General features: G+C 45.0%; 1 protein-coding gene across 1 annotated transcript in view; it reads right to left on the bottom strand.

The window, feature by feature from the left end:
* Positions 1–22,090, bottom strand: part of Col4a4 (collagen type IV alpha 4 chain) — a 121,775-nt gene that overhangs the window by 90,113 nt on the left and 9,572 nt on the right. The window contains exons 2-4 of the mRNA XM_038339472.1: positions 16,151–16,316; positions 14,530–14,572; positions 9,425–9,502 (exon numbers count right to left, since the gene is read on the bottom strand). Of these exons, the coding sequence (XP_038195400.1) occupies positions 9,425–9,502; positions 14,530–14,572; positions 16,151–16,197 (168 nt within the window). The 5' untranslated portion in view covers positions 16,198–16,316. The remainder of the gene's footprint in view (positions 1–9,424; positions 9,503–14,529; positions 14,573–16,150; positions 16,317–22,090) is intronic.

Below are 22,090 nucleotides of genomic sequence, written 5' to 3'. Positions count from 1 at the left end.
ATATTTTCCTCTTCCTCCTCCTCCTCCTCACCATCATCAGTTTCTGGAGACAGGCTCTCACTCAGTCTGTAGGCTGGAGAGGTGGCTCAATGGTTAAGAGCACTCACTGTTCTTCCAAAGGTCCAGAGTTCAGTTCCTAGCAACCACATGGTGGCTCACAACCATCTGTAATGAGATCTGGTGCCCTCTTGAGGAAGAGACCTGGTCAGTCATCCTCATCAACTTAGACCATGAAGCCCATCATGGACAAGTTCAACAGAATCGCCATCTACGAGCTGCCATGCATGCTTCAGCATTGCCAGGGTACAAATTTCAAGTTCATTCTTACTCTGTAGCCCAGGCTAGCTCTAACTCTCTATTTAGCTGATTGTTGAATACACGGTAACCTCTTACCTCTGCTCACCGCCAATGAGCGGTCCCTGGCTCCAGGGCTGGGGTCACAGGCATATGTCAGCACTCCCGGCTGTAATCTGTTTTATATGTAGTCTTCACTCACTTTGGGGAGAGAACGGAAACTCGAGTCCTTGAGGAATGCTAGGTAGGCACTCTCTGGCTGAGCTCTTCTGTCTTATGAAGCCATCTGCACAAGCACCCTGTTCCTTTATGAAGCTTCCCCGGGAAACAGCATCTACCCTAATTTACTTCAGACTTCTCTTCCCGTGGGTCTCAGTTTCGTCTTCTAGTCCCAACCCCAGTTCCCAGCAGTCTTCTAGACAGTCTCTTCGATGCCTTTTTCCTAATTCACACTCACCATGTCAAAGTGAGGCTCCTCCCTCCCAGGCTCCTTCCTAGTACTTGCAGGTGGTGACTGATGTACACTCAGCATCCCGTGTTCCATTCGGACTCACTGTCTCTCCCTCCCATGACCACATCTTTCATGTCCTTTTAACTCAATTTCTGCCACATGTCCAGTTCATCTTCATCCAATTGCAAAGCCCCAGGTCATGGTCACATCATCTTTGCACAGGTTATCCCAGGGTCAGTCTCCCTCACTCTCTTGATCTCAGTTTTTCCCCCAAATCAGCGGTCAGCTGGTTAGCCCCCCTCTGTCTGTACTTTCCTTGGGGTGCCTTACCTCTGATGGCATAATGTGTCCTCCACTGCCCCAGCCCACCCAGTCCCTGTGACCAGGTATTCATACTTCACACTTGTTTCCCAGAGATGACAAGAGCTTTTCTTCATCTGTCACTCAAACCCTACTTTCCTCCCAACAAAACTATGTTGATGACATCAATCATCAATTACCCTGCTGCCATGTTCTGGGTTCTTCATTGGCTTTAAGCTCAATATGGTGTTCTGCTTTATTCTCATGGGCTCTTTACAACCACAGAAAGCAGAAAACCTCGTTACTTCCTCATTACCCAAGGAGGACTCTAAGCCTCAGAGGGAATGAAGCAATTTGCTTGAGGCCATACAGCCAGGACCTGGGGAAGTAGAGCTCTGAACCCAGACCTTTTGATCTCAGGTGTCTGCCCGCGTTTTTATCCCATACCACACCAACCTAACTTTTCCCAAACTGTCATGTCTCCCTGAAAGTAATGGCCAGATTCACCACCTATAATTCATTAATGTTTTGTGCGTATTACTCATGCATATTACTTGGTATTTGTTTAGGACGATGTCCTTTAGAATGAATTTGGGACCAGAGATCCATTCTCACCACAGACACTAGATCACTGCCTCAACATTACAAATTTTAAATGTATATTCATGTCTACTGGATGCTTCTATAACTAAAATTTACAAATAAATGTTATGTCTAATGTACCTCTCATTCTGCTGCATATATTTATTATTATCGTTTATTATTTACATTCCCTTTAATTCCTCGCTTCTTGATGCGGAAGTGTAGTTCAGAGAGCACGCCATTAGGTGTCACTACAATATCACCAACATCAACTGGTGAAAACCTGAGTCCTCTGGGCTCACAGTGCCTCCAGAGTCCTGCCATATTATTGGAGGAAGGAGGAGTCTGGACATCAGGAGGAATTTCAGAACTGAAGATGAAAAGGTGATGAGCCATCCAAGGAGCCTGGAGTCAGGAGCAAAGAATGTTCCTGTGCCTTAAGATTATGTCACCTGTTCACGGCGAGCTTGGGAAACCTTGATCAGTCTGCCTTGGGGAGCAATAGGGGTTTTAACTATGCTCTCGTGTGCAGATGCAGTGTGCAGAGACAGTGTGCAGGTGCAGCTGAAAGACCTGCACAGAGAACCAGAGGAGAAAGCTTAGGTATCTGGACAATAAGGTCCCCTCTTGGACTACCTGATGAGTAGTTCTCCCATTTTGTAGAATTGGTATGTAGAGCACGGCCTGGCATCGTTTACATGCTCTGGAGACCTAGGGCATCAGATGGGGGTTTCTGTGCACTCTGCTCCCGTGACTTCCCCTATGCTGTTCTCTTGGTGTCCCTTCGTCCCTTCCCTGGCCTCCCTATGCAGCACACTGGTACAGTAACCTCAGTAACCTGTTAACAGGGTTCCCCAGGAGCACCCTATCTTTCTCAGATACCTGCATCTACGACCCATATCTTCATTACTCTTACAAGATGACAAGGTTGCAATATGGTTAGGGTCTTATCCTAGATTTGGTCATCGTAGGTCACACAAGAGGAGCTCTAGCTTCCCTCTTCTTATAAGAAGGGCGTGGGTGAGATTCAACACAGACCACAGGGAATAAAGCAACATAAAGAGAGGCAGAGGTGGGATCTAGGGCAGTGCATCCAGGTTGAAGGAACGTTAAACACTCTCAAGAACCACAGAGGTTGCAGCACATTCTCCAGATGGAGCCTGGCAACATCAACCACTTGCTTTGAACATCTGGCCTCAAGTGAAGAACACACTTCTGTTGCAGCAGGCCACCAAGCATGTGCTAATTTGTCACAGAAGCTGCGGGTATTAATGTGACTTTTCTTTTATGCTGGGGCTGGCTGCCCTCCAACTCCAGCAGGGTCTGATCACAAAGGCACATCCAGCATCCTGTGCCCTCTGCCCACATGCTCCCGTGCAAAGCCAGCTCAAGAAACCAACTTATGCACCCAGGGAGAAGCAAGTACCTCTCTTGTCTCTTCTCTTGCATGAGGCATGTTAAGCACCCAGAAAGTGCATAGCATTGACCAGGGAATGAGAAAAGGGGGCTGGAAGGTGATTTTCATCTGTCTAAGGAGACCAAGGGCTGGGAGATGGCCCAGCCACCGGGACTTTCTTCTCTGTCTTGACACTTGCTTGGCAAGGATTTGATGGTTTTTTGTTGAACAAATGGGAAAGTATTATTATTGATTGCAGTTAAGACAGCACAACAAAGTGACCAAATAAGAACTTGAACTCCACATGGGGTACCTGAAGCCCTCTGGAAATCCCTACACTGAAAGAGACGATTGGCGTAAGTAGATGCCCTGAAACCCACCATCAAATCACACTAAAACTGACTCCTGGAAGAAGTCCTGGTTTGTTAGAACCACATGCACACTTGGCATGATGGGAAACATGTGGCACATTATACGGTGCAGAGAGTGAATATTCCTTTTCCTTCTTACATAGACATAAATGCTAGGTATCAAGGAGACTTGCCAGCATATCGAGATTGATTTTAGTTATCTGTATCAGTTCTTCAGATAGACGCCAACTATTGTTGTATTGATGCCAACTACACTGTGGGTAGCCCCTCTGCTAACTATAGGCTGGTAAAACCCTTCTCAGAAATACTCAACCCCTATACACAACATGTTCAAACCTGGAAATATATCCCTTCAGCTTCTGCAAGTGTTCTGGTGTTGAAAAACCACGTTACCATTTCTGAAATAAACACTTGAGCAAGCTAAGCCAACGACATCGAGCCTGGCAGCTGGAATCCACCAGGAGACACACGGAGTAACAGGGCATGAGGGTTTAGAAACATTCTAGATTTTGTGCCTTTGCAAGACAGACAAAGGCATGTCCCAGCTCCTCATGTTTATCGGTGAGAATGGCCCAGACTTCTGACCTCAAGTTCCCGGCTGTCCCCTAAAGACACGTGCATCGTGTACATCACTGATCACAGGAGATCACAGGTGATGACCAAGTGAGACAGCCAATCAATCCTTGGAAGAAAGGGCTGCAGCATAGCCAGAAAGCAGCGACAAAGCCAGTGGGTGGCAGACTAGCTTTATCAGCCTCTAGTTGTCTCAGGCCGGCGTTTCTGCGAAAACACAACATTACTGAGTACTGGGAATCCGGAGACATAAAATGACTGTTCTGCACCCTTTGACAGGCTGTGTCTGAAATTCGTGTCCTAAATGCAGCCGTGTGGGCGATAAAGAGTCTGGAGGTCAGAACTGTGTGCGTAAACAACGCTATGAGAAATACTAAAAGTAATTGAAATTCCCCAAGAAGATTCTCCTTTTGAATCACAGGATGCAAGCTGATAAAAATATAAGGGATGAGTGGGCGGCAGTGCAGGAAGAAGCCGTACTGAGCCTACCCAGTGATTTACAGTCCCCAGGGAAAGAGAGACTCGCTAGTATTTGGTCTGGGCTTCAAACTAAAAACTTGAAGGCAGTCTGAGCTTAAAGCCACTTGCCCCCTGTACCGAAAACACAAGATCACAAAACTTTGCTGATTTCATCGTTACTTCCCTCCCCCGGATAATAAAACACATTCACCTAGTTTTCTAAACAGTCTACAGAAAGATAAATTCTAACTATCACCATCCCAGTCACTAACCCAGAACTCATAAAAGTTCCCATCCTGGTTGGTAAGGACATGACTTCATCTTCCTTATCCACAGGTGACCACTAACTCCATGGCGCTGCTTCCACTGAGACTGTCAAAGACTAAGTTAAAAATCCTGTCCAAGTCTACCTTTTTACAGAGATTAACAGAGAGTTTGGAGAGGAGATGGAAAAGAGTCAGAGATCATGTAGGGGAGCAACCCAGTAGCTCTCCAGGTGCATCTTACACCCCCAGAACCATGGATACCACCACCCCAAGGGGCAGCTTTAACCCTCTAGACAAACCTTTTTCTCCTAGGTTGAGCTTGACCCTGCAAGCCAGCAATCAGGTGGGTGTACCCCACCTCCTGCCCCGAACACCACTGACCTGGAGAGGTCCTAGAACCATAGTGGTCAGAGTTGATTTGCTATGAAGATGCTCACCAGCGGCCTTGCCTGAAGCTTCCAGGGATTTGAGCTGTAAGAGTTTACTCATTTTCAAACAGTGCCCTTGTGAGATAAGAAGTTTGGGTTTGGAGAGTCACTGTTAACTTGTAAACAGCAGGAGTCCTTATGGATCCACAGTGCGCTGGTGTGGCCACAACATGGGCTCCTGAATTCTCTCCAGGTGGAAGTGTGTGTTTTAATTTATTGATTGCTGTCTACCAGTATAGACTGCCTACTAGGTGTCATCTATCATAATAAGCTCAAAGCGGTGCAACAGAACCCACTTACTCCGAATGGGGAATCAGCAGGCAACGGCTTGTCCCGCTAAGGTATGTGCTATGAGTCAAGAGGCTGTTTTCATGACCCATGACAAGTACCTGTTGAAGATCTTATGAAAGGGGTTCAGCCACAGTCATACTCAAACTGACTGAGAGAGGAGGCTGGGCCATGGTCTCTGGACCACTGCCCCAATCTGTCCCCAGTTTACCTCACGGTAGGCCACCGCAGCTCCAGAGTCTGATAAAGAGCTAATCTCGGCTTTTATCAAGAAACTGGCTTTGCTTGTCAAGAATTGCTTTAGTGCCCTGAATGAGGTGGGTGGATAGTGCTCCCCTAGAAGTAATAGGTATGAAATGAAAACCTAAATGCCTGGTACAAGTTGTTGACCAAGGTTGGGTGGTGGCGGGACACGCCTTTAATCTCAGGACTTGGGAGGCAGTAGCAAGTGAATCTCTGTGAGTTCAAGGTCTGCCTGGTCTACAGAGTGAGTTCCAGGACAGTCAGGCTACACAGTAAAACGTAGCCTTGAAACAAAACAAAGAAAAACAAAAACAAACAAAAACACCTGTGGAATAAGGATGGGGAATAGCTCATGAAGTGACTATTCCTCTCTAAGGAATTCATGGCAATTGATGGTTTCTATGGAGGTCATTTTCTTCAGTGCTTCATCCACTGATGAGATGACATTATCCCAGCAAATAGCTTTCCACCCACGCTCACACAGTGACCCTAATTAAATTCAATGAACTACTCATGGGAAACACACACACACACACACACACACACACACACACACAGATAGAGAGAGATTGGCAGGTGATGGCATAAGATAATGATGAATGAAATGACCAGAATTTATTATATGTATGTATTATCAAGGAATATACATAAAAGAATAAAACAATTTAAAAAAGAATTAGGTCTAGTGTGGGGTTTGAACAAACAACCCAATGAGCCCACAGGAGAGGAGAAATTTCCTTCTTGGAGACACCAGATTATCCCTAAATGAGATGAGTAGGCTCAGCGAGACACCTCCAGCTCCAGGAACTCAGTGTCAACTTGTTATTATTCAGAAGTCCACCTGGAGCTGCCTCTGTAGCATGAGAGCTTGGCTGGATGCTAAGGACTGGATTCCTTCATCTCCATTCCCTCCTACTGATGCATGATCTCCCTCCCACAGTGTCTGCTGGAAAATGTCACCCACCTGCAGCCCTCACAGGGAGATTCCAGCCACCAGGAAAGGCGGAGGTTGCTGGAGCTGCACACACAGTCCTCTTGGCCACCCACTACCAGGGACACACACAGAGCAGAATGCAACTCAGCTTTGGGAACCCTGGCAATCCACAGACAGCCTGGGCGGGGATGGGGGTGGGGCTGGAAAGCACACTCTGTACGCCATCATTGGCGTGTGATCATGGGGACACTCAAGAAATGGAAGCAGGATCCAGGCAGCAAATACAAATGGCTTGATCTCAGAAAGGACCCCCTTGATCTCGTGAAGTGAAAATAGACCCAGGTTTTGGAACCTAAATGTAATAACTTTTCCACACCTGTGAAGCAAGTGCTGGAGGTGAGGCCAGGCACCTGGATATAGTTGCTGGCTCTGATCTGGGTTCCTTACGCTGTCAGATGGAAACAAAAATAATCACACCCATCCCACTGAGCTGTGGAGTGAACGCAGGACTTCTCTGTGTGTGCACTGATGGTGTTGGGGGATCAATCTCTGGTGTAGAATATACCCTGTACTACAAGAAGCTGAGCCATACTGCTGGCCTCTACCATTAGACACCAGCAGTTCCCTCCACCCAGCTGTGATGACGAAACAGGTCTCAACTGCCGAGCGTCCTCAGAAAGGTGGGTGAACCTAAATGGTCCCCAGGAAAGAACCACATAATTAAGGGGATTGAGGTTTCTAAAGACACATAGGTACATCAATAGAGCCTTGGGGTGGGAGGAAGAATGTTTTGCCCTAAAGACTGGCCACCTCCCAAGCATACTTTCTGAGTTCCATGCCTATCCTTGTGGGATTGACATGGACATTGCTTGGACTGAATGTTTGCTTATGCTCCCTGTTCATGTATTGAAATTCCAAGCTCCAGTGTATCAAGGAGATGAGGTAACTGGGAGGTGACTTAGTCATCACCATCAAGCCCTTCTGAGAAGACCCTAGAGAAGAGTAGAAGAGTGTTCTCCTCCTCCTCCTCCTCCTCCTCCTCCTCCTCCTCTTCTTCCTCTTCCTCTTCCTCTTTCTCTTCCTCTTCCTCTTCTTTTTCCTCTCCGTCTCTCTCTGTCTTTCTCTCTCTGTCTCTGTCTCTCTCTCCTTCTCTACCCCACAAGGACACCATCCTCAAGCTGGCAAAAGGCTCTCACTAGTAGACACCCTGATCTTGGCTTTTCATCCTCCAGAACTGTGAGAAAAAGATTTAAGTTGATTAATGTAGTGATAAGGTGTGGGCAGGCCTGCTTTTCGTCCAGCCTGGCTCCCGGCTGCCTCGCTAGCTTATGCCCCAAAATAATTACATGGAAGCTGTATTTAAACACTGCCTGGCCCATTAGCTCTAGTCTCTTACTGGTTAATTTTCACATCTTGCTTAACCCATTTCTAATAATCTGTGTAGCACCACAAAGTGGTGGCTTACCAGGAAAGATTAAGCATGTCTGACCTGGTGGCTGGCTTCATGGCGACTGACTCAGAGAGAAGAGGCATGGCGATTGCCTCACTTCCCTCTTCCTCCCAGCATTCTGTTCTGTCTACAGAACCCACCTAAGGGCTGGCCTATCAAATGGCCAAGGTAGTTTCTTTATTAACCAATGAAATCAACACAAAACAGAAGACCCATCTACATCAGATTAAGGCCCCCCAGTGTATTGTATTTGTTTTTTTTTAATTTTATTTATTTATTTATTATGTATACAATATTCTGTCTGTGTGTAAGCCTGCAGATGGTTGTGAGCCACCATGTGGTTGCTGGGAATGGAACTCAGGACCTTTGGAAGAGCAGGCAATGCTCTTAACCTCTGATCCATCTCTCCAGCCCCTTGTTTTAGTAGCCTGAAAGGCTTGATGACTACGGCATCCAAATCGTTGAATTGACCTCAAAAGGGTCTAAAGCTTAGAAAGACAGCCAACCTTAACCCTTCCTATGGTGGTCATTTTTATAGTTTTTTTTTAATTTTTAATTGACACACAACTATGTGTGTTTAAAGTGCAAAGAGTGATATTTCAGCCTACAGAAAAATGAGAGGGTTTCGAAGCTAAGAGTTGCTTCATCTGAACCTCAGCACACATGAATTCACAGCTGCTGACTGCAGCTGTCAGTGCACAGAGAAACGTTCACAAGTTCCTGAGATGTCAAAGGCAGTAGCCAAGATGGACTCAGTGCTTTACAAAATACTTAAGAGTTCAGTTGTCTGCAGAACACTTCTGGTGGCTTTGAGCTAGCAACTGGTCTCTGGCTCAGTCTTCTTCGGCACAGCACAATTGGTGCACAGAAGGTGAGGAGTCAGTGAGCTAAGGGAGGCATTTTGAGCACACAGACCAGTCTCTGGCAAATATGGAGCAAGCAATGTATAGCTATCGCCTTAGCTTGGATATTAGGTTTCAATAGGTTGCTATGCATGAAAAGGTAATATGGTCGCATGTCTAGAAAGATGACTTGAAACCAAGTTAAACCGTTTTTTTTTTTTCTTTCACATACCTCTCAGAGCCTTTAAAACACTGATATGCAATAAACCCTGGAGGGGGTGACCTAGAGTGGCAGACGCCCCAGGCCTTTCTTCGTAGGATGATTCATGACCCTAGAGTTGTACAACACACAGGGGGAGGTGCGCTGTGCAGACATGTAGCTTCATACATAGTCTAAGTTAATTACAACCCTTTCTAAGAACGTGAAGAACATTCACTGTAAAAGATACGCAGCATTGGCTAACAACACGTGCTAAGGACCTATGTAAATATTTAGAATGGTGTGAAATCCAGGCACACTGTCAGTGTTGACTTCTGTGTCACTCACCCGAGATCCCTTTTCAGGAAAGCACTGGCAGACAGAGCAGTTTCTTCCTCCACAAGGGCCGCCATACTTCTTGCCACTCTGGAAAGGGAAGCCATTCGGTCAGTATTTCAGTCCTCAGCGCTCAACTCAGGTCATAGAGTAAGTATATGATAGAGCAAGGCCAACATGTGCAAATCCCATGGATGCTTTTCACCCTTAGATCCAGGAAGAGCAAATATTAATGTATTTATTCTGAGACAGGTTGTTGCTATATAGCCAGGTTGCACCACGCAAACTTTTGATCCACACACCACACACACACACACACACACACACACACACACACACACACACACACAAAGAAAGAAAGCCACTAAGCTAATAGCTACAGTGCTGGTGACCAGTAAGTAGGTGTAATGTGTGCATGTTACTATGCATATTACATATAAATATACACATAAGCACACACAAATACATGTATAAGTTCATAAATATGGGTGAGGGTGATTAAAGACAAAGGATCTACTCAAAAGGTTTTGATTTTTTTTTTTTTTTTTGGTTTTTCGAGACAGGGTTTCTCTGAAGCTTTTTTTTTTTTTAGAGCCTGTCCTGGAACTAGCTCTTGTAGACCAGGCTGGCCTCGAACTCACAGAGATCCGCCTGCCTCTGCCTCCCGAGGGCTGGGATTAAAGGCGTGCACCACCACCGCCCGGCTAAGGTTTTGATTTTTTAATCACTCAATCCAAACTTCCTTTAAGGGGCACTGTAGGTTTGAATAAAAATGGGCTCATGGGGAGTGGCATTATATTAAAGGATTGGGACATGTGGCCTTGTTGAAATAGATGTGAACTTTGTGGAGGAAGTGTGCCACTGCAGGGTAGGCTTTGAGGTTTCAAATGCATCAAGGCATGCCCAGTGTCTCTCCTTTCCTGCTGCCTGCCAAACTAGATATGGAATGCTCACCTACCTGTCTAGCGTGTTGTCTGCCTCCATGCTGCTATGCTTCTTACCATGATGCTAACAGACTGAATCTCTGAACTGTAAGCCAGTCCCAATTAAATGTTTTCCTTTAAAAGAGTTGCTGTGGTCATGGTGTCTTGTCACAGCAACAGAAACCCTAACTCTAGGGCAGAAAGGAACAATTTCAGACAGAATCAAAGAGAAAATGTCTTTAAGCATCAAACATAAAAGACATAATTATGAACAAAGGTCTAATGGGTCAATTAAAAGCATTGAAGAATCCGAGGGATTGAGGGGCTAAGGACAGACCAATCTGCAAAGTGCCTGCCATGTGGGCATGAAGACTTGGGGTCAGATTTCCGTCATCCATGTACAAGGTTGGCACAGCAGTTCAGGCTTGTGATCCCTGTGTTTATGGGGTGGAGACAGGAAGAATCCCTGGGGCCTGCTGGACAAGTAGTATGTCTAAACTGGTGGACTCTCGATTAATGAGAAACTGTCTCAATGAATGGCGGAGAGCAATAGAAATAAATATACACCTAATGCTGACCTTTGGCCAACCCATGCATGTGTGTGAACACATATATTGTGTAAACCACACATGAATGAATTTGAAATTTCAGGAGTCTACGGTTCTTGAGTTTTAATTACCGTTGTTATCTGTGAAAGCACAAGTTCAGAATTCCGAAAGGTTAGAGATGAAATGCCCAGGCTCGGCTGGAACAGCACGTAAGCACAGTAGCTAGTCTGAATGCTCGGATTCAGTCAAGGTCAGAATTCACTGCTGTGTTGGGTGAAATACCAAAATAACGATGAAAAGTGGACTCAGTAGATTAGACGCCTCGATAGGGTCTTTATTTGATATTTGCTTGTTTGGGCCAAGCATCACTGAGATTACGTGAGGCAGGATTCTATTTCAGAAGTCGTTTTAAAATAGGTTAGCAGATTCTAAGAAAGAGACACCCGCTGACACGTGAAATGGTGTGGAATCCTGCAAAGGAAGAGTCTGCGCTCCACAAAGATGCTGTATTGGGTGAGGAGATACTGAGGGTGACACTCAGGCCCCATGGGGGGAAAAGTCACATATGGTGGTACAGGTTTGTGATCCCAGCCCTGGTGAGGCAGAGACTAGGAGCTCTCCAGGGCTCACTAAGCGGTCATATTAGGCGACTTGGCAAGTTCCAGGGCAATGAGAGACCCTGTCTCCAAATGAAAAGATATAGAGCTGGGTGATGCCAAAAGAGCAGCATCTGAGTTTGTCTACTGGCCTCCATACTCAGCAAACACATCCGTGCTAACTTGTATTGAGAGAGAGAGAGAGAGAGAGAGAGAGAGAGAGAGAGAGAGAGAGAGAGAGAGAGAGAGAGAGAGAGAGAGAGAGAGCAGGCAAAGCTGTTGAAAAGGACAAGAACAATACCACAGGCAATTAAACATTTTTAGCCTGAACCACAATGACTTGGTTTTTGTGTGTCAACTTGACACAAGCTAGAGTCATCCAAGGAAGAAGCCTCCATTGAGGAAATGCCTCACTGAGATCCAGTTGTAACACATTTTCTCCATTAGTGATCAATGCAGGAGGGCCTAGCCTATGGCGCGTGGTTTTATCCCTGGACTGTTGGTCCAGGGTTCTATAAGAAGGTGGATTGAGCAAGTCATGGAAAGCGAGCCAGTAAGCAGCTCCCCTCCATGGCTTCTGCATCAGCTCCTGCCTCCAGGACCCTGCCCTGTTTGAGTTCCTGTCCTGTTTCCTCCAGTGGCGAACAGCAATGTTAAGTGTAAGCCAAATACACCCTTTCCTCCCCCAACTTGATCTCTGGTCATGGTGTTTCTTCTCAGCAATGAAAACCCTAGTTAAGACAATGCCCATACTAAAAACCTAACTGGAAACACACCCACCCTCTTAAGATCACTGGGAACACACCTATACTCACACACTCACTGGGAACACACACTCACTGGGAACACACCTACACTCACACACTCACTGGGAACATACACTCACACACTCACTGGGAACACACCTACACTCACACACTCACTGGGAACATACACTCACACACTCACTGGGAACACACCTACACTCACACACTCACTGGGAACACACCTACACTCACACACTCACTGGGAACACACCTACACTCACACACTCACTGGGAACACACCTACACTCACACACTCACTGGGAACACATCTACACTCACACACTCACTGGGAACACACCTACACTCACACACTCACTGGGAACACACTTACACTCACACACTCACTGGGAACACACCTACACTCACACACTCACTGGGAACACACCTACACTCACACACTCACTGGGAACACACCTACACTCACACACTCACTGGGAACACACCTACACTCACACACTCACTGGGAACACACCTACACTCACACACTCACTGGAAACACACCTACACTCACACACTCACTGGAAACACACCTACACTCACACACTCACTGGAAACACATCTACACTCACACACTCACTGGGAACACACCTACACTCAAGCCAACTTATTTTTCTCCAAAAGAAAAAACAGGAGAAACCACTCTTCTCTACCTCCGATGTCATAAAACATGTGCTGATTGTATAGAGAGTAAAGTATTAACTTCTCAAAGATTAACTGTCCCGTATTTGAGCTCATTTTCTTTTTTATAAGGAAATAATACAGATACAAAACCAAAACAATCAAACCGTGTAAAAACATATTAGAGGCATTTTCTCTCCATGCCCTGCCTTCAAGTTCCCTACCCTCAGAGGATCCCTCCCTTTCCATTGGTGTCTAGGCATTAATAAGTATACTCAACCACATGCGCCCACACTGTTGGTGATTTGGGTTGTTTCATTGATCCTCGAGTGGCACGTTGCCTAGTGCCTGGGCATGTTCACATAATCCCTGTTTTCACAGTTCGTTCTGACATGCTCCTCGCCGCGGTCCCGCTCACACAGTATCAGTACGTGTGCATCCACTCCCTGCTGGTGAATGCCTAGTTTATGAGGTTATACCCCTCCCAGATGCTGAACACCACCCTGCAGCGAGTATTCTGGCACACTCATCTTTGCACGTGCCAGAAGTGTGTGAGTGTACATTCTTACACCAAAGGAACGTACATTCAAAATCTTGGTAGATGACGCAAACCGTCTTCCACAGGTACTGTGTCAATTCACACCCTCCCCTTAAATTCAAGTTTATCATCTTGCTGCTTCCTGTGTAAAGACTCTAAAATCTCCCTGCACCATAAGCAGATGGGAGTGTCCAGGGTTGAACTATCTTTGGTTGAGGAATCACATTCTCTCACATGGCTATAAGGAGCAAGGGGAATGAATTTTAAAATGCTGCAGACATTTGTAACAGAAAAAAATAAATGCATGCATCACAAAAATAAGCTTGGAAAAATCAAATAAGATTAACAACAACAACAATAAAACCTGCCCCCATGCAAGTATCACACTGAGGAAATCTCAAATGCACATGAACTCAAAGGGGACAAATCTCATTGTCTCTGTAACACAAGCAGGGGAATTAGTCTTAGCTGGGTTAAAGAATAAGGAATTAGAGAGAACCAAGCAAGGGCTTTTCATTCCTTGAGTCAGAGTAGAGATTTTTTTTCTATTTCAGTTACTTTGCAAAGGTCTCTGATTAACAAGGGACTTGATCTCACTCCTGTGACCTTTATCCCCAATAGCCGACAGCCTTAACAAAGCATCCCTGAGACCTGTGAGGTTGGGTTCACAATTCAGTTTCTTCCTCGAGGGAGCTGCAGAAGGGCTGGCTACAGACTGGGCTTTCTCTACAACTAAAAAGTGTTCAGACTGAAGACTGAATCGTACATTTCTTGGTGTGATCTTGAAATGGCCCAACTACTTCTTCTCTGTTCCAAATAAAAAGAAATGTAAGGAAGGGCTGTGGTTATTACAAGATAAAACCTCTCCAACACCCAGGCAATTCTATAAACAATTTTGATTGAAAAAATATCCAAGCGGCCCCAGGCTGTGTCTTATCTTGACGTCCATTTCACAGATACGAAAGCTGAGGCCCAGAGAGTGACTAGTTTAAACATATTCTGAAAACATATAAATCATACACCCATGCAATGAATCATACTTTCAACAAAGTAAATTTTCCACGTACAGAATGAATTCATATACTTACCCCATATTCATATCGTACGGTAGAGAGAATAAAAATTAGTGACCTATGAAAAAGCAAAAAATACAGACTGAGTGTTTGCTTTAATAGGAAACAACCTAAGCAGAGTACCAGTACTAAACTCGGAAGGCTGGTTCTCACTCCTAACAGCTACCATCAGACACAGCCATCAATGTCACCGTCTCTCCAGAAGGCTGGTTCTCACTCCTAACTCCTACCATCTGACACGGTCCATTTAACCATCTCTCTGGCTGGCATCATTGCCTCTCCTCTTTTTATCAGTCAAGGAAGATGTACTAAAGGCCTTTGGTGTAGATATATTGGAGGCCATAATGCTGGAGTCCACAGGGGCACTCAGGGTGAGACTGAGGCCTGAATGAACGGATGAGTGAGGAGGAGGAGGTTCAAATGACTCCCCAGAAAGCTGGAGGAGAGTTAGAGGAGACAACTGGGGTTGGGAACACACCCGAAACCAGTGTATCTGAGTTGTCACTTAAGGGGACCCATTCAAGAAGAAAGAGAGGTAGATGGAAAGCTGCCTGAATGAGAAGAGCTTGGGCTGACTGAGAATAATGTGGAATTATTAGGGAAGCGTGAGGTGGTCCACAGACAGAATCCACCTAGGTCTTTGCTGCTACAGTGAACACATTTTACCGAAAGGAAGGATGTGGTCAAGAAAGGCCAAGCAAGCATCTGCTGGGGCATCCATCTCTACATCAAAGCCTTCAGTGCACACTGTCTCATTTGGTCCTTGAGCATCTGTGGTGAGTTGGTGCTCCGGTCCATACTATACGTACTTCTCTCTCCTCCTCTCCCCGTGGTGGTAGGAGCACTGGAGCCAGGCCATGGACTTGGTTTTATGTAGCCTTTCCCACCTCGGAATCGTGAGCTAAGTGAACCTTCTCTCTCCACACTCTAGCCCTTTCTCTTGAAGTCACAGAAAGACTACAGACCATAACAAAGGGTTGTGTCTGGGTGTGACCCTGATTAAAAGACCAGAAGCTGGAGGGTCTCATGATTGAAATCAAGGTATCTGGGGCCTGTGTTCCTGAACACAGAGTCTGGTTCTCACCTTTCCCAGATTTTAGAAGTGCCCGTGTTCTTTGGCTCATGGTCCCTTTCATCTCCAAAGCTGGTGCTCTCTGGCCTCTGCTTCTGCTGGGACACCTTGTTCACTGATGCTGGACTCCCTCCTCCTTCCACATCTAAAAGTCCCTTGTGATGACATGGCATCCACCCAGACAGTCTAAGATCCCCCACTCCTATTCAAGGTCACCTGAATTCTATTTGCAACCATGAGTTCCTCTCCTCGTATGAATAACATATTAACAAAAACTAGGGTGTAGACATCCTTGAGGCCATTAGCCTGCCCGTTGCATTCAGGAAAGTGTTTTGTCCTCATCCGCTAGTTTCAGAGACCATGAAGTTCTGGACATTTATTGCTTTGCTATTCGAATCTAGTAAGATAGCAGAAACCCAGGGATTTTAATCATAAGCACAGATTTGCATTCAGTCATGATGTGGGTGCATTTTGGGAAAGACGTTGGTATTTAAAAGTCAGAACGGGTCCTAAATGGCAGGAGAACTTATTCCATAAAGACATACACACACCGAGGATACTCACCAGGGGCCTGTGACTGAGGGCTTGGTCCATCTGAAAAAGCACCTCATGAAGACCTTGCGCCCAGGTACCCTCACTGGTGAACTCTGTGTCCAAAATCCTCCTCCAGTCTTCTCCTGCCTTCCAGAAGACTTATGGACAGTTGGGTGTCTGTGTCCTGTGTTAGAACCTGCATGTGTGAAATGCAAATACATTTCTCATAACAACGGTGTGCAATACAATTGAGAATAACAGCTTCCATTATTCTGTCCATGAGGAAAACATTTTTCTAAACAACCACAATGACTGTTGACATAGTAATCTTTTCTTAGTGCTTGTCATACTGAATAAATATCCGTAGAGACTAAAATATCCTACTAGGGGCAAGGGGGTAAGATGGGGGGCAGGGACATAGAACGGAGGAACAGGGTGGGGTGAGGGATGAGGAACTCATGAAAATGCATGAAGGAACCCGTGACTTTGTAAGCTCTCTGTAAAAAAGGTTTTTCCTTTATTTTTGCTTTATGCATACAGGGTGTTTTGCTGCGTAGGTTTGTGTACCAAGTGCATGCATCATCCAAGGAGATCAGAAGAGGGTGTCTGATCCCCTAGAGCTGGAGTTAGAAATAGTTAGGTGCCACCATGTGTGTTCTGGGAAGTGAACTCAGGTCCTCTGGAAGAGCAGCTAGTGCTCTTAGCAACCGAGTGATCTCTCTAGGTCCTCACAAACTAACTTTAAAAGATAAAAAGATATAAAATAGGAATTGAACTATTCTCAAATCCTTTATATGTAGCAAATATAGTTTTGAAAAATAAAGAATTGTGAGAACTACAAGCACGTTTTTCACCGTAGACTTGCACATGAATACTCATAACAGCAAAACCTGGAAAAATACAGTAATGGAAAAGCAAAATATTATACCATGTAACGAAATATTATATAGCCTTAATAAGGAATTATACACGGATATGTGCTGCTACGTGGATGAACCGTGAAATCTTTGTATCAAAAGCACATAGACAATGGGCAAATCCACAGAATAGAAAGTAGAATAGTAAGTATCAGGGGGAGATGCAGATGGAAAATTGGGGAGCACAGGGTTACTTTGGGGATGGCAGCCATGTCCTGAAATTAGAGCGTGGTCCTGGCGTCCACCGTGCCTGTGTCTGGGACTGCTCAGCTACACACCTGGGAAGAGTGAAAATGCTGAGCTTTGTTTTTTTTTTGAATTTTAATTGTAAACAGGAGAAAATATATTTTTAAACTTGACCTGAATGACTCTTTCCTTTGATCTGAGGTCTCTTTGAAGAATGAAGGCATCTCATTTTTAAAAGTTTGGCTCCTCTGAGCCCCTGTCCTCACGGGAACTGGTAAGGAGAGGGGAACCGAGCATGTCCGATATTACAAGCTATTTTTCAGTTTCTGGATGAAAGCTGGGCAAATGAGTTCACCACGGTATCAGCTGAAGACTGGTTTCCTGGTGAGTGCTGAGGCCGCGTTCTGTGATAGTTTCCAAACCAAGTAGAAATACAATTAGGGAGAATGCATACATTGCTTTCATCCCCAAACTGATTATTGTAAATAACTTTTGATTTAAAGTTACATTCTGGAAATGAGTCTCAAGAAAATGGCTTATTATTTTGGAATGAAAATACAAGTTGCTTTAAATCACTTTAATTATACTCAATATTGTAAACAAATGGAGAAATGTCCAAAACTATGGAAAATCAGAGATATTTATATTTTAATTAAAAATAATTGGTGCAGAGGCTGGAGATACGGCTCAGTGGTTAAGATCGCTCTTCCAGAGGACCTGAGTTCAATTCCCAGCAACCACATGGTGGCTCACTACCATCTGTAATGGGATCTGATACCCTCTTCTGGTATGCAGGGAAACATGCAGATAGAGTACTCATACCTTAAAAATGCATAACTAACTTAAAAAGTAATTGGTGCAGTTAATCTCCACAGTCAGCTAGGCACACTGGGAAGACGCTTTCACAGGGGAACACTATTAAATGCAGAAGGATATCTGCTGACTACTGTCCTAACATATGGAGTTTCTCAGCACACTTGGATGGATGATTTCTGGAAACATCAAAATAAAACCGTTCGAGCATTATTTTAGAAATATCCAGTATGTTATAATGCCACCACAGTTCAATTTTCACCACCAATGGGTAAAAATGTTGCACATATATTCTTTAATGGAAATTTATGATGCTCAGTTTTTATCATAAAATTGTATTTACATATCATTCATTCCGTATCTACTCTACTGTTTTTGTGTGCAGTTGCATATGTGTGTGAATGTGAAGGTCATAGGTCAAACCTGGGTGTTCCTCAGGTGCCATCGACCTTGTTCCTCAAGAAAGAGTTTAGCATTAGCCTGGAGTTGGCCAAGTAGGCTTGTCTGCCTGGTCTGTGAACTCGAGGGATATCTGGTATGTCTTGAGGATGGGAGTAACCAAGTTTCATTTCTGTTGTGATATAACACCTTTACAAGCAACCATAGGGAAGAGGGTTTAGTATGCTTACACTTCCAGGATGTGGCTCATCCCTACAGAGAAGTCACGGATGCAGGACTACTGGTCACACCACATCTGCAGTCAAGAGCAAAGAGAATGAAGGTACCCATGCTTTCTGCTTACTCTCATTAAGCTTCTTCCTGTCTTACACAATTTGAGATTTCCTTCCTAGGTAATGGTGCATCCCCCAGTGGGCTGGGTCTTCCTACATCAATTAACAGTCAAGACAACCCCTCACAGACATGTATGCAGGCCAACCCAGTTTAGACAATTCCTTAAATTAAACTCTCCTGTTGGGTGATTCTAGGTTGTGCCGAGTTGAAAGTTAAAACTAAGCAGGGCAGTGGGGCGGTGGTGGTGCACACCTTTAATCCCAGCACTCGGGAGGCAGAGGCAAGCGGATCTCTGTGAGTTCGAGGCCAGCCTGGTCTACAAGAGCTACCTCCAGGGCAGGCTCTAAAGCTGCAGAAAAACCCTGTCTCGAAAAAAACAACAACAACAACAACAACAACAACAACAACAAAAAAAAAAAAAAAACCAGGGCAGAAAGCATTCTCTTCTCTTGAAAAGAGTAAGAATGAAAATTGTAGAAAGAGAGATGAGAATCTTGATCAAAGGCAGTAGAACTCCACAGAAGAATCTGTACCACAGCTGAGAATCCGGATATTGATTTCTTTTTATTCTCCACAAAATGAGTTATATAAGCAGTTTTTGCTTCCCTGGGGTATGTGTGCCTCTGTGTGAAGAGCCACTCTAAGCCAAAGGGAAGAAATGGTCTATCAGGAGTGGATGGTGGATGGGTGTGCATTTATATGTGCATCTGTGTAGCCCACAGACCAGCCACACAAAGATTTTTAGTCTTCATGGCTGTGATATATTATACAACATACATGATATGTTATGTGTGATGAATGGGGACTTTCAAGGTTGCGGTGGCCATTGTTAAGCATGTTAAACTATTTGCTTTGGTCCAGCTTCCAAATACATAAAATATTACCCTGTCTTATACAGCAGCTACCCTCTAACTTAACATATTACATTAATGGCTGACGCTGTGTGAAATTAAACGAGACACTATGTTTCTGATGGAATTCACTGCCACTACGAAAAATATAACTCAAACAGTCTGAATTGCTATGACACCAGGATATATGCAAACAGCGTTAGATGATCTTCACAGTCAGTGTGGGCAGAAGTTATGTGTCTTTTGATGGAAGCGCTTTGCCACTGTTGACTGTTACTGAGAAAAGGCATATTCTCCGTGATGGCATCCTGGTCCTGCCTTCAGTCCAGCCACATAACGGCGTGGTCGGATTTTTCTGTTATCTGATTCCACCTCCACGGCCCTATGGGAAGGATCACAATAAACCCCGGACTCAAGGCAACCCAACTCAAAACATGCCTCTGTGACAGAGAACTCAGTCTGTGACAGAGAGACTCTAGGATGGGGACTAGTACAGAGAGAGGGGCTATGGGAGAGCAGAAATAAACACAACGAGAAGAAAAGATGTAGAAGAAGAAAGATGCATCAAGGGATGGTCCAGGGTAGAGTCCCGGTAGAGTGTAAGCTTGAATTTGGGGGGAGAAATGCTAAGTAGTCACAAAAAGCTGTTGTCAGAGAAAATGCAACAAGAGTCTATGGTCCGCTGAGAGAACGGAAGCTGCCCTACCCCTTCCGGTAGTTTTATTCTCGGTTTCCTGTGTCGGAGTGAATGGCCTGCCTGTGCAGATGAGGCAGACGGAAGGCCCTCTCCTTCCTGAAGGGTCTAAGACTGTTCCCCTCGCACAGAAAGCTTGCTTGCCCTCCAAGAGAGAGATTGCAGGTCAGTACTTTAGCCATTTTCTAAGCACCTGCTCACCGTAGATCCCTGTTATGTCTCCAGGCTTCCCCCATCCCCCCAATACAAACAGAAGTCCTCTCTTCCATGTGTGACCAGCAAATGCCACCATGTTGTCTTGCTCTAACCCCTTGTGATTATTAATTCCACTTCACTTGTTTGTAAAACAAAACTCCTTGGTTTCCAGCTCCCCTGGGAGGCTTATGAGTCTCTGCTTTCCAAGTGCCCCTATCTTGGGAATCAGATCCAAGATCTTCCAGATCTCCACGAGTTGCACCATGGGAAATTTGTTTTCTCCGCAGCAGGATCTTGGGTTGGAGCCCTGCTGTGCTCTCATCAATGTGGGCAAGTAGCCAAGGTTGGGAATCAAACGGAGCTGAGGCTTGGACTTGTCTACTCACAGAAAGCTTACAGAGCTTCATGTCTTTCTCTCCATTGGTGACACTACATCTGTGAGTTCTGTTAAGTGACCAGGTTTTTTTTTTCTATGAAATAACGTCCTACTTACTCAGTGAGTACATGAGCATTCCAGCCGATACAACGATCAGAAGGTTCTTTCTGGTGTTAAACCGTTCAAATTGTGCTGGCAACTATTTTGTATATTTTTATTTCTCCAAACTAGAATTTTCAATGGTTGAGATTTAATTTGAAAGGGGAGTGGTGCTGAAGAGGTGATTTAGAGGTTAAGAGCACTGGCTGCCCTTCCAGAGGACTGGGGTTCAACTCTCAGAACCCACACTGACCGACAACCAGTTGTAACTCTAGGTCCAGGGGATCTAATGCCCCCTTCTGGCCTCTGCAGGCACTGCATGCACATGGTGCATAGACATACATTCAGGCAACACTCATACACATACATTTTTTTTTTTTTTGGTTTTTTTTCGAGACAGGGTTTCTCTGCAGCTTTTAGAGCCTGTCCTGGAACTAGCTCTTGTAGACCAGGCTGGTCACATACATATTTTTTTAAATTAAGGAAAGGCTTTCAGAGATTAGGAAACCACTCCTAGTTATGTGTAGGGGAGACTTATTTACCCCAGTCCACTGAAGAACTTTCTTCAGTGACCTACACTTTCCCTGCTAAATGTTAAGCTGATCAGGACTGGAAATATTAAGAGTGCTTGCCTAACATGCATGAAGCCCCGAGTTCCCCAACACTGTATAAATAGGATGTGGCAGTGCGTTCCTGGAATCCCAGAACATGGGACACGGAGGCAGGAGGACCAAAAGATCAAGGTTCATCCTGATTGCATGGTGATGTCAAAGCCAGCCTTGGGTACATGAAACCCTGTATCAATATATAGAGATAGATAGAGAGAGAGGGGGGTAGACAGATAGATGCATGAGTTAACAATTTCCCAAAATAACACTTTCCTGGTTTCATCTTTTAAAAGGTTTAGAATTGGCAATATGGTCCACTGGATAATGGCATTTGCTGCCAAGCCCGAACTTTTGAGTTTAGTCTGAGATCCGACAAGGTGGCAAAACTGACTCCCCCAAACTATCATCTAATTACACAGGCATACAAAGACATCCCCTACACACACACACACACACACACACACACACACACACATGATAGATAGATAGATAGATAGAT

The sequence above is a fragment of the Arvicola amphibius genome, chromosome 8 (genome assembly GCF_903992535.2).
Source record: "Arvicola amphibius chromosome 8, mArvAmp1.2, whole genome shotgun sequence".
NCBI lineage: Eukaryota > Metazoa > Chordata > Mammalia > Rodentia > Cricetidae > Arvicola > Arvicola amphibius.
The sequence above is the reverse complement of the archived record's forward strand: the minus strand, read 5'-3'. Positions and strand labels throughout refer to the sequence as shown.